At 44.2% G+C, this 16,467-nt stretch overlaps 1 protein-coding gene across 4 annotated transcripts in view; it reads right to left on the reverse strand.

Annotated features, from left to right (window-relative positions):
- Positions 1 to 16,467, reverse strand: part of ptk7b (protein tyrosine kinase 7b) — a 100,495-nt gene that overhangs the window by 23,766 nt on the left and 60,262 nt on the right. For all 4 annotated transcript variants that reach the window (XM_061790902.1, XM_061790903.1, XM_061790901.1 and 1 more), the window contains 3 exons: positions 10,987 to 11,283; positions 3,592 to 3,694; positions 3,286 to 3,470 (listed from right to left, as the gene is read on the reverse strand). In XM_061790902.1, the coding sequence (XP_061646886.1) occupies positions 3,286 to 3,470; positions 3,592 to 3,694; positions 10,987 to 11,283 (585 nt within the window). The remainder of the gene's footprint in view (positions 1 to 3,285; positions 3,471 to 3,591; positions 3,695 to 10,986; positions 11,284 to 16,467) is intronic.

Consider the following 16,467-nt stretch of genomic DNA (forward strand, 5'->3'; position numbering starts at 1 on the left):
TCACTCGTGAACAAGACCCCAAGATACTTGAATTCCTCCACTTGGGGCAGGATCTGATCCCCGACCTGGAGATGGCATGCCACCCTTTCCCGACTGAGGACCATGGTCTCAGATTTGGAGGTGCTGATTCTCATCCCAGCCGCTTCACACTCGGCTGCGAACTGCTCCAATGAGAGTTGGAGGTCACGGCTTGATGAAGCCAACAGAACCACATCATCTGCAAAAAGCAGAGATGCAATACTGAGGCAACCAAACCGGACCCCCTCTACGCCTCGGCTGCGCCTAGAAATTCTGTCCATAAAAGTTATGAACAGAATCGGCGACAAAGGGCAGCCTTGGCGGAGTCCAACCCTCACCGGGAACGAGTCCGACTTACTGCCGGATATGCGGACCAAACTCTGACTCTGGTCGTACAGGGACCGAACAGCCCGTATCAGGGGGTTCGGTACCCCATACTCCCGAAGCACTCTCCACAGGACTCCCCGAGGGACACGGTCGAACGCCTTCTCCAAGTCCACAAAACACATGTAGACTGGTTGGGCGAACTCCCATGCACCCTCGAGGACCCTGCCGAGGGTGTAGAGCTGGTCCACTGTTCCACGGCCAGGACGAAAACCACACTGCTCCTCCTGAATCTGAGATTCGACTTCCCGACGGACCCTCCTCTCCAGCACCCCTGAATAGACCTTACCAGGGAGGCTGAGCAGTGTGATCCCCCTGTAGTTGGAACACACCCTCCGGTCCCCCTTCTTAAAAAGGGGGACCACCACCCCAGTCTGCCAATCCAGAGGCACTGTCCCCGATGTCCACGCGATGTTGCAGAGGCGTGTCAACCAGGACAGCCCCACAACATCCAGAGCCTTTAGGAACTCCGGGTGAATCTCATCCACCCCCGGGGCCCTGCCACCGAGGAGCTTTTTAACTACCTCGGTGACCTCAAACCCAGAGATAGGAGAGCCCGCCTCAGACAACCCACACTCTGCTTCCCCATGGGAAGGCGTGTCGGTGGAATTGAGGAGGTCTTCGAAGTATTCTCCCCACCGACTCACAACGTCCCGAGTCGAGGTCAGCAGCGCCCCATCCCCACTATACACAGTGTTGGTGGTACACTGCTTTCCTCTCCTGAGACGTCGGATGGTGGACCAGAATTTCCTCGAAGCCGTCCGGAAGTCTTTCTCCATGGCCTCACCGAACTCCTCCCATGCCCGGGTTTTTGCTTCAGCGACCACCAGAGCTGCATTCCGCTTGGCCAGCCGGTACCCATCAGCTGCCTCAGGAGTCCCACAGGCCAAAAAGGCCCGATAGGACTCCTTCTTCAGCTTGACGGCATCCCTCACCGTTGGTGTCCACCAACGGGTTCGGGGATTGCCGCCACGACAGGCACCGACCACCTTACGGCCACAGCTCCGGTCGGCCGCCTCTGCAATGGAGGCGCGGAACATGGTCCACTCGGACTCGATGTCCCCCGCCTCCCCCGGAACATGAGCAAAGTTCTGTCGGAGGTGGGAGTTGAAACTCCTTCTGACAGGGGATTCTGCCAGACGTTCCCAGCAGGCCCTCACAATACGTTTGGGCCTGCCACGTCGGACCGGCATCTTCCCCCACCATCGGAGCCAACTCACCACCAGGTGGTGATCAGTTGACAGCTCCGCCCCTCTCTCCCGAGTGTCCAAGACATGCGGCCGCAAGTCCGATGACACGACCACAAAGTCGATCATCGAACTGCGACCTAGGGTGTCCTGGTGCCAAGTGCACGTGTGGACACCCTTATGCTTGAACATGGTGTTCGTTATGGACAATCCGTGACGAGCACAGAAGTCCAATAACAGAACACCGCTTGGGTTCTGATCGGGGGGCCGTTCCTCCCAATCGCGCCCTTCCAGGTCTCACTGTCATTGCCCACGTGAGCATTGAAGTCCCCCAACAGAACAATGGAGTCCCCAGCGGGAGCGCTCTCCAGCACCCCCTCCAAGGACTCCAAAAAGGGTGGGTACTCTGAACTGCTGTTTGGTGCATAGGCACAAACAACAGTCAGGACCCGTCCCCCCACCCGAAGGCGGAGGGAGGCTACCCTCTCGTCCACCGGGGTGAACCCCAACGTACAGGCGCCGAGCCGGGGGGCAATAAGTATACCCACACCTGCTCGGCGCCTCTCACCATGGGCAACTCCAGAGAGTCCAACCCCTCTCGAGAGGACTGGTACCAGAGCCCCAGGTGTGTGTGGAGGCGAGTCCGACAATATCGAGTCGGAACTTCTCGACCTCACACACCAGCTCGGGCTCCTTCCCTGCCAGAGAGGTGACATTCCACGTCCCTAGAGCCAGCTTCTGTAGCCGGGGATCGGATCGCCAAGGTCCCCGCCTTCGGCCACCGCCCAGCTCACACTGCACCCGACCCCTATGGCCCCTCCCACAGGTGGTGAGCCCATGGGAAGGGGGACCCACGTTACCCTTTCGGGCTGTGCCCGGCCGGGCCCCATGGGTGCAGGCCCGGCCACCAGGCGCTCGCCTTCGAGCCCCACCACCAGGAAACAGTAGAGTAATGCAGCTATATAAGCATGCTTACTTCATTCAATTCCATTGGCAATTATGATGTTATGTCTGCATGTGTAAAGGCTTCTTTATACTTTCCCACGCGTAGTTTGCCTTTGTAATCGAGCGCAACCCACGCATGCTGTTTTGAAAGTGTGCTGCAGTTCTCCTCCAAGTCGGGGGTGTCGCTACAGCTGGTATTGTATGGGACACCACAAGGTGGATTTTCCTCTGCATTTTTTTTTTGCCATTTCCGGTAGCCGTTTTTACTTTCCTTTCAGTAACAAGGAACAAAGCAACAACAATGGCGACCGCGACAGAACAAATGGACCTAGATGACCAGATGATGCGTTTAATTATACTGCAAAATCGATCGAGAAGGCGGCGACGTAGATGGTATATAGAACCAATGGGCATATTGGTACGTCATCACAGCATGTGACTAAAACGGACTAATCACGATAGACGCCACAGAGCAACTACGCAGACGTGCTGCGCGGGGCAATTTGTCGGTCACGTGATGCAATGCGGGCGTTGTCGGCCGCGTGGCCGCGGGAGTATAAAGAGGCCTTAAGCCAGCCACTGCTTCTCATCAAGAACTCAATTTCCTTTTCTTTTTTTCCCCCTCAATTTTCTCAACATTAACAGTGCACCTCTTAGCTTTGTTTCATTACATGAAAGTAAAATCTGTCAAAAGAGCATTAAGTTGGCAAACTGTGCCAACCTACTTGTACATATTTGACATAGAGCTTACCAATTATGTTGAGAGAGAAGTTACTGTTGCTGCAGACATGGCCGGCTGCGTTCTTGGCACAGCAGTAGAACAGACCGTTGTCATCTGGAGTGGCGCTCTTGATTGTAAGCGTACGCTCCTTGTTGTTGATCTGATGGCTCTTCTCAGTCAGCTTCACCCCGTCTTTGAACCACTGGCAAGTCGGCCTGAGGGAAGGGTGTGAAACAGGCATGAGGATAAGGGAGTGGACAATAAAAATATCTATTTTTTTTTTCTTGTACCATCCCACAATAAATCAGTGTTTTTGGGGTGATAAGGGAGACTCACCGAGGGTGTCCGTCAATGTGACAGCGAAGCGTGACGGGGGCTGAACTCTCAATTTCCCCTTCTGAGGTGGGCTCCTTTAATGTCACGCCACCGCTTTCTAACCCTGCAGAAGCAGAAAAAAACTATTCAGGCTTCAAGTGGGAGGATGGACAGACAAGAAGTGTTAAGGAGATTGTCAGGATGATAAATTGAGTTAAATGGTGTTCTGTTATTCATTGTCATGGGATGTGTATGACACAGTGGGCCTGCACGGATGACGCTTATGATGCATCACAGTAACAGCAACAGAAAGAAATTAAAGAGAGTTCTCAACTACATCCCATGAAATGTTGAAAACATTGATGTACAATGTCCATAATTCCTTCAAACTTGTCCATACAACAAGGAGGCAAAAAAGTATCATTTGTAAAGCTACAGTGGATTGTAACTGGAATTATGTATTATGATGTGGCATGATAGTCGATTGATCGTTATGAATTCGGTCAGATGGGTGGTATTGATTGTTGATCAATCATCAGCAGTTCTGCTCAGTCCAACACAGGAGTAGAAACAGGACTAATTCATTGATTGATGACTTTTGCTACACAATACCTCCTCCTGAGTTATAGTGTTACCATAAAATCCAATGTTATGAGATAATTAGTGTTCCTTGAACAGTGTTTTGAGGAACAAACTGACTCTTACTGGACTCCTCTTTCAGACAGCAAAAGGTAAAGGTAATAACGCAAGAATTACTACCTTTTGGGAGCATCGAAAGTCGCAGCAGAGTTCAAGAAACTTGAATGAATCGTGGAAAAATCTGGGGTTTAACCTAAAGCTTGCATTCCTAAAAACATAAAGCTAACTTATCAAGCATGACTGTTTGGTGATAGACTGAAAACATCGGGTCTATTATCGTGTTCCAGAAGGGCATGATTTAGATTCAGCCATATAAACATACACTTCTCAGATGAACGACGACAAAATAGATCATTCAGAGGGAGGTTTCTAAATACATTAAATATGTTTGAAGTGACCGGTTCAGGGTGATAGTTGGGATAGGCTCCAGCAGCCCGTGACCCTAGTGAGGATAAGCGGTAAAGAAAAATCGATGGATGGATAGATGTTTGAAGTGCTGAAAATTGATGCAAAAACATAACAATATGGTGCTGAATTGTTGCGATATAGCTTAAGCATCTTTTTCACCGTTTCAATTTTCCTGACTTTGCGGGTCGGGCTAAAACAGCCCCATAACATCAAGGGGCTGGGGCGTATACTTTCTAGCGCGAGTTACCTCACCCACGATATTAGTAAAAAAAATGACGTCATTTCATTTGACTGCTCAGTTGTTAGCTGTGCTTAGCATCCATAACAAGACCCATTTACCACTCCAGCTTGCAGTTAGCAAACTAACAATGGCTACACCCCGAAAATACGTCTTCACTGGATGCCTCAATTTACAGAACAGCTCGGTAGCGTTTTTTAAACCTCCCAAAAAATGAGGAAATAAAAACCAATGGATTGACTTTTTGAAAAGATGCAGATGGTGAGCTGAACATCAACACGACTGTGCAGTGGGCATTTTACGACAGATAATTTTGTAAACTTTCACCAGAGACAACATGGCTTCATGGGTAACTTGATACGAGTGAATGGGGCAGTGCCGACTGTCTAACTACCTGGGCTTCTTCCTACCGTGCCGCTCTTGTCTAGTGTCATGTTCAAATTTGGCAAGGTTGTTAACGTCACTCTTTTCTGTGGTGTGTCGAATTTACATGCCATTTTTTTAGCCTGCTTAGTGCCACTTTAAGTCTAAACATTTATACGGCCTATGGCTGACTAGTGTTAGCAGCCACCATTATTTATATCACCCGTGTCAAACTCAAGGCCCGGGGGCCAGATCCGGCCCGACACTGAATTTTATGTGGCCCGCGAAGGCAAATCATGTGTCAACTTCCATGATTCTTGTTAAAATCTGCACCGAAATATATCATAAATGATAATGTTGAGATACTGCAAGCATTTTTGTGTTACCAAACATGAACAATAGTTGAAAAACCCATTACCCTTGATTTCTGATTCCAAAACTAGTTCATAAATTTCGTGTGTAAATATGATGAGGCGATTAAAGATTTTTATGGTTTCACAGTCATAATAGCCCTCTGAGGGAAACCGTAACTACAATATGGCCCGTGACAAAAATGAGTTTGACACCCCTGGTTTATATCCTCTATTAAATATTCTTAGTATCACCTGAAACAGCAGTTGAGAGCCAAGAGGAAGCAGATTGCCTGCAAAAGGCACTGGAGGGGTAAACAGGGAGACCTGTCAATATGAATATGCCTTCACTTAATAGCCTAAACCTGCCTTGTCTGAGCCAGTACTCCGTAGCGTTACCTAAAGAGAGATGACAGAAAAACTGAACATCTCACTGAAGTGTTTGTGTGTCTGTGCATCTGTCAAGGACGTGTGGTTGCGTGCAGTGATGAGATAGATGCAGCCCATGCTGCAGTACCCAAGGGAAACTATACAAGTGCCCTCGAGAGTTCAATGCAATGACTATCATCAGCATGTCGGACTGAGTCAAATCTTGTTTGCAAATAAAGGCATTTATTTAAACCTGTCCAGAGCAACAGGTGGGTGTCAGATACAGGTGGTACATATGGGCTTCTAACACTTATGAGTCAGTGTTCATTTTGCAGTTTGAATAAAATACAGTGATTTATGCGGAGTTTCCATCTCTTTTGTCAAGCATAAATTTGGCTTGTAAACGACCCAAAAGGTTAAGGAAGCATAGAATTATCCAAAAATGTCTGGTTGGTATAGTTAACTAAGGCCAACCCTTGAGTGATTAATAAATTGATTCAGAGGCACATCCCAAGACTGTCATCATCATATAAAGATGAATCGGCAGCAAGTGTGTGCATGTAGGAACCATGGCACACCATTGACCTCTGTGTACAGAGTCATTCACATTAACAATCACAATAAGCCATTGACACATTGCGCCTTATTGGTTCCGCCATTCCCTGAGTTTGGTTCTCGCTTGACCTGGATTTCTTGACATTTGTACATTCTAACACTTAAGTCCTTAGCGCAGGTTTCTCCAGCTGTCTGCTTGACAAACAGAAGGTGCTCTTTCATAACCTATTAAGAGGCACACATACTTGCTCACAATCTGGCTCAGAATGCATGACTAAGTGTCTAACTAACTGAGCGTGCGCCTGGTCTTTAACACCATAATTAAGGGTGTATAATTATTATTACGTTGGAGCAGGGACAGGAAGCCAGATCAACACATGGATGATAGATAAATTGAGACAATATTATTGTTAAGGCAAGTGTGTCTGTGAGCTTGTTTGTTACCGTCTTCTGAAAAAGGCATGACAGATTGTGTTATCCAGGCAAGGTATTCTGGGCTTTTTGTTTGACTGGCCGTACCATATGTGTATGTAAATGCAAGTTGGACTCATGCTGTGTAATTAATAGATAAATAAAAAATTAAGATGGCGAGGGAAAAGTGTGGTGTCAGATTTGACCAGCTGTGCTTGACAAAGGCCAACGCTTCAAATTAAATTGACTCAGGGAGACGATGTTACTGTCACATGGTGGCGTATCGGGGTGAGACTGTGAGCATCTGCCTTTTGTCAGCTCACGGACAAATGCAAAACAAAAGAGGAGAGATGACAGATGACAGAATGAGAGCTCATGGATTCACGCAAGTGAGCAGAAAGGATGTCTTCATAGTAGTAGGAATGTGTACCAAAATCAGTAAATTTTTTGGTACCGACTGAATTCGGGCGATACTACCAAATGAAGGGCTCAGCCGAAGGGGCGAAGGGGAAGGGATAAGGGGTAGAATTGGGACTGGCCACAAGTACCATCAATTGTCACAATGCCGCAAACACGCTACTTAATTAGGTATAAGTTAAAAACCCTGAAAATAATAACAGTGATCCTACCCAAATGAGTAAAATATTGTTTAAATATATATGCACTTTTTCAATACAAAGCTGGCATTATGCGTTTACTTTTGTACTCCATATGCACAGATAAATTATTGTGCTGTGTGTGTTATTTTTTTTATTCCAAATTCCAAGAGGAAACAAACATTACATTTACAGGTACTGTACCTTTTCATTGTTTATACACAACTGGAATGATTTTTACTTTTGTACTCCATGTGCACAAGTAAGTTATGTGCCATTTTTTAATTTTCAGATTATTTATTGCTTAAAAAATGTGACGTGACAATAAATAATTCAAAGTTGTCAAAATTTATTCTTATTTCTGTATTTGTACTTCTTAATGAATAGCATTTAAATCAACAAATTGAATTGCAACCTGAAGAATCAATATCAAATTGAACTGCAACTGAAAGAATCGAAAGTGAATCGAATCGTGAAGTTCTTAATGTCCAGCCCTAAATATTACTGTATATTTTGCTCATTTGTTTTAAACTTGGGATGTTGTTGTGTTATATTTCTCAAAGTTTATATATTGAAAAGTAAATGTTAAATAGAAAATTTTGAGATTTGATTACTGAACAAATAATTTATTACCACACACACACACACACACACAAAAGTACCAAAAATTGGTACCGTTGAGTATCGGTATCGATTCCAAGGTGTCGGGAATTGGTATCATACTGGTTCAAATGTGAAAGGTACACATCCTTACTTAAAAGTACAGTTCCTAATCAAATGTAGGTTAAGGAGACTCACAGTGAGTGCAAGATGCCGTGTTGGCTTTTGTTCGTGCAGCTCAGTGCGAGTTTATAGATTAAATAGGGAGTGCAAAGTGATTGTCTGCATTTCTAATGTCAATTCCCGATGCGTGCAAAAGATTTCCAAAACAGTCTGTCCGCATGTTGTTCCACGAGTCAGGCAAAGCGTCGCCTGCAGGACCAGCAAACATCCTGACAATGGTGAGGTATGGCGCCGACGCCTCTGATGGACGCGCTTCTCGCCATGGAGACCCAATGGCCAGCCAGAACAAAATGACGAAGGGGGGGCTGAAGCCCTATTAGAGAACACAGAGGGGGATAATTACTCTGAGTAACTCTCAACTGACATGATTTGCTTACCCACCATTGAGACCAAGATAAATTAACACTCTCCTTCGTGCCAGAGGCTGGGGTGGATGGAGCTGGGGGATAAAAACCTACTGTGGTACAGTAAATGTAGACCACCCTGCCCCTCACCCTATAGCTCATTTACTACTATGCACGCAAAGTAGCATACACATGAGTGAACGTTAAGGCAGAATTAGCACCAGAGGGGGTCTTCTGCTGTGTGTAGCTTCATCACCCGTTAAATGTACTGTATATTGTGGAAATATGAGACCATTTGTCATAACATGGTCTGATTTACAGTATGTAAAGCAATCCACAGAGAGAAGCCAACCTGCACATCTCGACAGAGACAAATGAGTTGATATACAAAAAAAGTCGCAGCTTAGAAATTTAACCTGGAGGATTTATTACTTATCTAGCTATATGTACAGGGAGTCATCTAAATTGTAACACCCCAAAAAATATTCAGCAAGTTATCAGGAACATACAGTCATAATGTAACAGTCATCTTGCATGAAGTCATGCAAGATGAAAAATCTCCCGAAATCATCACATCTAATGAGACTTTGGTGAAGTGAATACCTGAAGGACTGTATTTTGGCTTTTTGGTTCACTTCTTTTTTTCCACTGTGATGCCAACATAGGATGGCATCAGTAATGACACACCGGGAAAGGCTGATAACGCACAAAGAACCTGAAACTGGACTCATTACGACTTATTAGTCGAAGAGTACAGGATTTTTTCATGTTTTTTTTGAGCATGGCTAAATCGAGATGAGTCACCACTCATCCACAAGGCTCATTTTATATAGTTGGCAATATTTTTAACCATTTAAATCTAGCAGGGTTGTTAACAACACTTCTCTATGGTGTGTCACAGTTCTAAGACATGCAGTATTTAGTTTTGCTCTACTAGGTCTTCACTGGAGGTTGACCAGCTTCCTAGTACAGATTATGTTCAACCATTAAGGTTTCACTGTACTGTAACAGTACTGTACTCTTAATTAATCTTCACACACCACTTTGCACTGCGACGAAAAACAGAATTGCCGGGTCAAAACCTCCCAAGATTTACAATGGAGGAATGTTCTATATATGACATGTATTGTTTTTAATTTAATGCCAAGCAACTAATTTAGAATTTTCATGCTAAAGGACACACAATCTTTGCATCCATTGCTAATGTGCCCCATCTAAACTAAAAAGACTGAATGACTAAAAGAATGAAAGTGTTTCTTTAATCTGGGTGGTCATTTTAACTGGTTTACTCTTTACACAATTTAAACTATGTGAGTGATGCACTTCACTGTTCAAAAGGGATTACACTTGTCTATACACAAATGGAAAAAAGAGGTAAATCTTCTGCCTTCCATCCAATTCAAGGCTATGATAATGACCCCAAATATAGTTGCTGAATTTGTATCATGAGAACTGGTCTTTCATGTCTGAATTGTTTGCTTACTCAGCTTTATTATTAACACAGTGGATATCTTTATTTTCAACAAAGCCATTTCTTTTACATTAGAGAAGCTTTAGAAAACTGATGAGTTTCTTTTGGCAATAACACAATGCACTTAACATCACAGGCCACAAATATCTGCTCGCAGAGCCGAAGTATAGAATTGAGATTAGCGCTTATCTCTTTCTCAGAGTATGACAGACTTCGTTTGAAAACCTCCTCCCCCACACAGGGAAACACTCATAGAAATTCCTGTTTCAGTGTAGCGAGGAAAGAGAATATACAGTATTCAAAATGAAGGCACTTTAGTACATAGTAACAACTAATACCAAGGGCTGCTCCACAATACATGACTAGATCGTTATGGAGCCCCAAATAGGATTTCTGTTTCTATTGTTTTTTATAAACCAATGACGTTTGGCTTTGCAGCAATATTAAGTAAAATGAAGAAACTTCTGTGCCTGCTTCTGAAGATGCCTTCATGACAATTAACTGAGAAAAGGTACTGTCATTGATCCAAGTGATTCAGATTACATATCCATAAGGTAAAGCAACTCCGCAACATCCAGACAAAAGGCACAAGGGAAAAGAGTATGATGTAACAGAAAAAGCAACAAGAAACGCATGCTTGCTTGGTGGTACTCATATCCAGTTTCCATTGGGCAAAGGAGAGGAAGCCTCAAAGGTCAAAGTGGAAACATTCCTTCAGCTTTTTAGCTGCCATGCTACACTGCAACTTTTGTTTTGCTTTTCTGATCCAGAAACTGGACGCACATCCTTGTCGCCACTATGAAACTCTGTCAACTGGCAATTTTCACACAGGAAATCAAGGTGCTTTTAGAGTGAAGGGTGAGAACCTGGCCTGAAATGAAACACTTACATTTGATATTGAAGGAGGCATTGGTGGAGTGGAGCACCTCTCCCATTGCCGTGTTTTGTGCCACACACTTGAAGTTTCCTGCGTCCAGTTGGCGGTCCACTGCGTTAAACTTGAGATTGCTGCCCTCCTGGTAGCGCCTGTCGCTGTTTTCCAACGGCTGGCCATTGTGGAGCCAACGGTAGGTGATGTCAGTCGGCTCGCTGACCTCGCAGCGGAGCATGGCGCTACGGCCATGCAGAGCATCCTGAGACTTGGGCTCCCTGGTGAACTGGATGGCAGCAGCCTGGATGGACAAAACTGAGAGGAAGAAAGAGGGACAATAAATGACAGGACCAATTGGCCTTGTGGGAGAATGTTTGAAAATTATCTGGACTAGACGGGGAAAAAGTGTTCTAGTTTATGAGGCTGTGAGTTTTCCAATCGAATACACAGCCACAGACACACACAGCACATTCGCGTACACACACACAGTACAAGTCATGTGCCCTCACTTTACGAAGATAGCTCTCAAATAAGACACAAAGTGTTGCACACACACTCTCACGCACACTTGAATCTTTCATGGCGCATCTACCAGCACTGTGAATACATGTTTTCTGCTCTATTTAACCACATCTCAGTGGAGGGAACCAATGGAATGAAGCCTGAACCAAAGCTCCAAGAACACGATACAACCACGATCATTTTAGTGTGCTTAACTATTTTCCTTGGTAGCGGTGACATTAGTTTAACTTGGAATAGCGTATATGAATTGAATGAGTATTGTGGACAGTGTATATTTCAGTTCACTAAATATACTTGTTACAACATTGACTACAGCTGCACATCTAATGAGATACAATGTATCTGTATCCGCTTTTACAGATAATGCTCAACTGAGTTTCAAGATTAGCAGTTTGTTTATTATTGCAGTCATAGATTGCAGCGGCGTAAAAATTGCTTTGCATCATATGCAGAGGTGTCTTTAATATGCTGGCCACTTTATTTAGCTACATATCAGTGTCAAGACCAGTTGCTTTTACTGTGCTTGAACTTTAGCAGTAATCGCTCTTCGTGTTCCAACAGCTACCACAATGGACCTCTATATTCTGTCAAGGCAGTGCTCATCAGCGAGTTCGCATACCTGATGTCAAGTTTGTTATCATAAGGAACAGTCCACTGCTAAGAGTTGATGAAGCGTACCACCAAGAGTGTGTGGGCATTATGTGTTATGGGGGAGGGATGTGTCACCACACTGAAAAACTGGTGACTGGAATCGAGTCACAAGAGAAATCCTTCAATAATGTTAAATCAAAGACCTTGTTGAAGCTGACGCAATACCTCACTGTTTGACCTTCACCACCCCTTGCAACCACAGTGTTCTCTTCCGTATCAGATGAAAACACATGCTCAAACCAAAATCTGCGCAAGAGTTGGAAGTAGGGCTTTCACGATAATTACTATATCGACTTATCCATCTATCCATCCATTTTCTGAGCCGCTTCTCCTCACTAGGGTCAGGGGCATGCTGGAGCCTATCCCAGCTGTCATCGGGCAGGAGGCGGGGTACACCCTGAACTGGTTGCCAGCCAATCGCAGGGCACATACAAACAAACAACCCTCCACACTCACATTCACACCCACGGGCAATTTAGAGTCTCCAATTAATGCATGTTTTCGGGATGTGGGAGGAAACCGGAGTGCCCGGAGAAAACCCACGCAGGCACGGGGAGAACATGCAAACTCCACACAGGTGGGGCCGGGGATTGAACCCCGCTTCTCAGAACTGTGAGGCTGACGCTCTAACCAGTCGGCCAACGTGCCGCCTATATCGACTTATCGTTTGATAAAAAAAATGGACACGATAGTTTTTCCGGACTCGATAAATTGTCATTGTTGTGGTGAGCCAGCGCGTGGATCACACAGTGAGCAGACAGAGTTGGATGGCTCCATGTGCAGCGCATAGATTCATACAACAGACACACTTAAGGGAAAGTTAACTTTTCATTGGGTTCGCTAGCCCACGAGCTAATGTGCTCGAGCTTTAAAACGTCAGCATCTCTCTACAACTTGTGTGTGTTAGTCCCCAATTAACACAAACACTGGAAAGTTAATTATTTATTAAAAATAACCTCAGTGGCACAGATTATTCAGCCAGTAGTTGACTACAGCGAACCTTAACGTATATTTGATTGACAGGTGAAGGGCTGGTGTTTGGAGGACCAACCACATAGTCTTGCAGCTTTTTATTCTTTATTTCAGACCCAGGGGATCTATATCACAGGGGAGAGAAAAAATATATAGAGAGACAACAAATGAAATTATAATAATAACAATAATAATAATTATAACAATACTTATTTAAAAGCAAAAAAGGGCGGGCCTTATTTTTTCATGATTTCAGAGGCATAAAAAAACTATGGTTTATCGTGATACTTTTTGAGAAAATATATCGTCATTTTTTTCCCCCCTTTAATCAGGACAGGCCTAGTTGGCAGCAACTTTTGCTTCTCAGTGAAGTGATAGAATTAAATGAGTGAAGCAACAGCAAATTCTGTAACCCCTGTGTGTTTATTAGATTTTCAGAAACAAATCCATCCAGAAAAAATTCCTGCCACAAAGATCATACATCACATATACAAGGAAAGGCTACCTTTTTTTGTGCTAATGATAAGCAACTGTACTTGTTTTCCTTTTTTATTTTCCCTTTTCTTATTGGAATGGCATTAGGGGAAAAATACCTTGGCACATAAGATGTGATGCAAAAAAGCCCTTAAGATACACATTTCCATTACACCATTCAGTTGAAAAAAAAAAAACAACAATAGCTGTGGTACTTTTTTAGCATTCAGGTCTGGCAGAAAAGTGGGTTAATCTTTGTGGAGGTCAAAGTCTTGTGGGCTTTTCTTTCCTCAGTGGCAAACTAAGTGTGGCAAGCAGATTTGCAGATACCACAAGGACACCCACTGCCAGATAATTGACATTATAAGCAACATTTCTACCCTCAGGTTGTGCAATATGTGAAGTGGCTGTTATGGCTACTTGTTCCTTTACATACACAGTAACATTCATCCATTAATTTTCCGTACCGCTTATCCTCACACTAGGGTCGCGGGCGTGCTGGAGCCTGTCCCAGCTATCTTTGGGAGCGAGGTGGGGTACAGCCTGAACTGGTTGCCAGCCAATCGCAGGGCACATGTAAACAAACAACTAGTCGGACTCACATTTACGCCTACAGGCAATTTAGAATCTTCAATTAACCTACAATGCATGTTTTGGAATGTGGGAGGAAACCAGAGTACTGGAGAAAACCCACGCAGGCACGGGGAGAAAATGCAAACTCCACACAGGCGAGGCCGGATTTGAGGCTGGGTCCTCACAACTGTGAGGCAGATCTGCTAAACAGTCGTCCTCCGTTCCGCCACACAGTAACATATATCCAAATTAAGAAAAAATCTGGTGACACAAGAATCAGTATGTATAATAAAATAATAAAAGCAATGAAAAACTCCAATGATCAACATGTGGACCAGCCTACAATGGGACTGGGAGACAATGCTACAATCTGGGATAGGCATAATACCTGATTAATCACTTAATTTGTGAAAAATAATCCAGTCCATTGTGTGCAATTGTTTGTTGACTCATCACATCTTGACGCAATTGAGCTAAAACGGAGTGTATGCCTAGGCTTTGACCAAGTTGTCAATTACCACTAGTTTTGGGTCTAAAGAAAACCATGACTTCAACTTTTGGGAGTTGAGGTACATCCAAGCAAACCATGGCAAAACACAAGTTGATTAAATTGTGCAGTACATTTGTCAACCCATGAAAATGTTATTTGTTCATTTTCCCCATGGTCAGTAAAGGAAAATCAGTCAAATACCCCTCCCTAGTTACAACACAGTGTTTGGGCATTGTGCCGCAGACAACTCTCTTAAGAGGCTGGGAATTTAATCAGTTTAAAACTAGGAAGCGCAAGCGTCTTAACATTCATTTCAAATAACAACAATATTGCCTCCATGCGAAGCACACTGCCAGGTTGTGAGACAGCCAAGTTCCTCCAGGCTCAGCCAACTTGGCACAGTGTTTGTACATATGATATTCTGCGTGCCGTTTTGCAATGCAGCGGAGGAGCTGTGGAATGCGGTTGGTGGTTTACTTCATACTTGTTGACGCAATGTGTCTGTGAATATATGTGAGAGTACTTTCTGAGTGCAAAAAGGGAATGACTTGCGGAAAAAGTCCCCGCCAATACAGACAGCACACAGAGATGAGGTGTTTACGCCAGCCACAGGATGACTGACGAGGAGGAGAGTGATGAGATGCAGAGTAACAGTCTATCACATCTGAGGATGTCTGCCAAGTTCACGGTGCTGCAGCTCAAACCAGGAAAAAGGGCAGGCGCCATGACCTGTATCCTTCAAACACATTGCAGCCCTGCCTCTCATAGAGACACTTTAGAATGAACACGTTCCAAAGATATGCACATAATATATTTATATACAAATCACAACTGCAGTGTCAGTGAATTAAATGGTTCTCTCTTTGCCTCTTTGACCATATTGAAACCTAAAATGTGGTTCATGCTTTCTCAGTGAGCACACGGGGGGGGGGGGGGGGGGGAGAGAATGCTTAGACTGAGTGCACAGAGGGACATTCAAAGAGATAAGGAGGACAAACAACATCCTAACTTCTGAGGGAGTTCAAAGTGAGGGGAGTTGAAAGGGAAATTGTGAGCGATAAAGTGGGAAAAAACTAAGCTTATGTTAGTCAAGTTTATGAGTGTTGAGAAAACTACTGTAGAAAAATTGCAGGCAAAAGTCAAAATCACAGACGTCATTCTCACTGTTTTATAAGAAGGTCCATTCAAATTTAGTTTATCATGCAGTTGACTGGGGAAAAAAATACTATCGGAATGCCTATAATCTCAAGCAGAAAATAAGATGATAAAAAAAAATAAAAATAATGATCATTCGAGACTTTCCATTTAAATCAGCCAATATGGCACTTACACCAGAAGTATTCACTCACCAGTCGTAAATCACATATGATTTGAAGTGACATTCCCTTCTTAATCCATAGGGTTTAGTATGACATCAATCCACCTTTTACCACTACAACAGCTTTGACTCTTCTGGGAAGGTTTTCCACAAGGTTCAGGAGTATGTGTAGGGAATTTTGGGACATTCTTCCAGAAGTGTATTTGTGAAGCCACACAGTGATGTTGGAAAAAAAGCCCTGGGTCTCAGTCTGTCCTATAATTCATCCCAAAGGTGTTCTATCAGGTTGGTGTAAGGACAGTTGAGTTCATCCACACCAAACTATCTCATTCATGCATTTATGGACTTTGCTTTCTGCATTGGTGCACAGTCATTTTGAAACAGGAAGGGGCCATACCCAAAATGTTTCCACAAAGTTGGGAGCAATGAAATGTCCAAAAGCTCTTGGTATGCTGAATCCTTCAGAGTTCCTTTCACTGGAACTAAGGAGCCAATATTT

The sequence above is a fragment of the Phyllopteryx taeniolatus genome, chromosome 11 (assembly GCF_024500385.1).
Source record: "Phyllopteryx taeniolatus isolate TA_2022b chromosome 11, UOR_Ptae_1.2, whole genome shotgun sequence".
Taxonomy (NCBI): domain Eukaryota; kingdom Metazoa; phylum Chordata; class Actinopteri; order Syngnathiformes; family Syngnathidae; genus Phyllopteryx; species Phyllopteryx taeniolatus.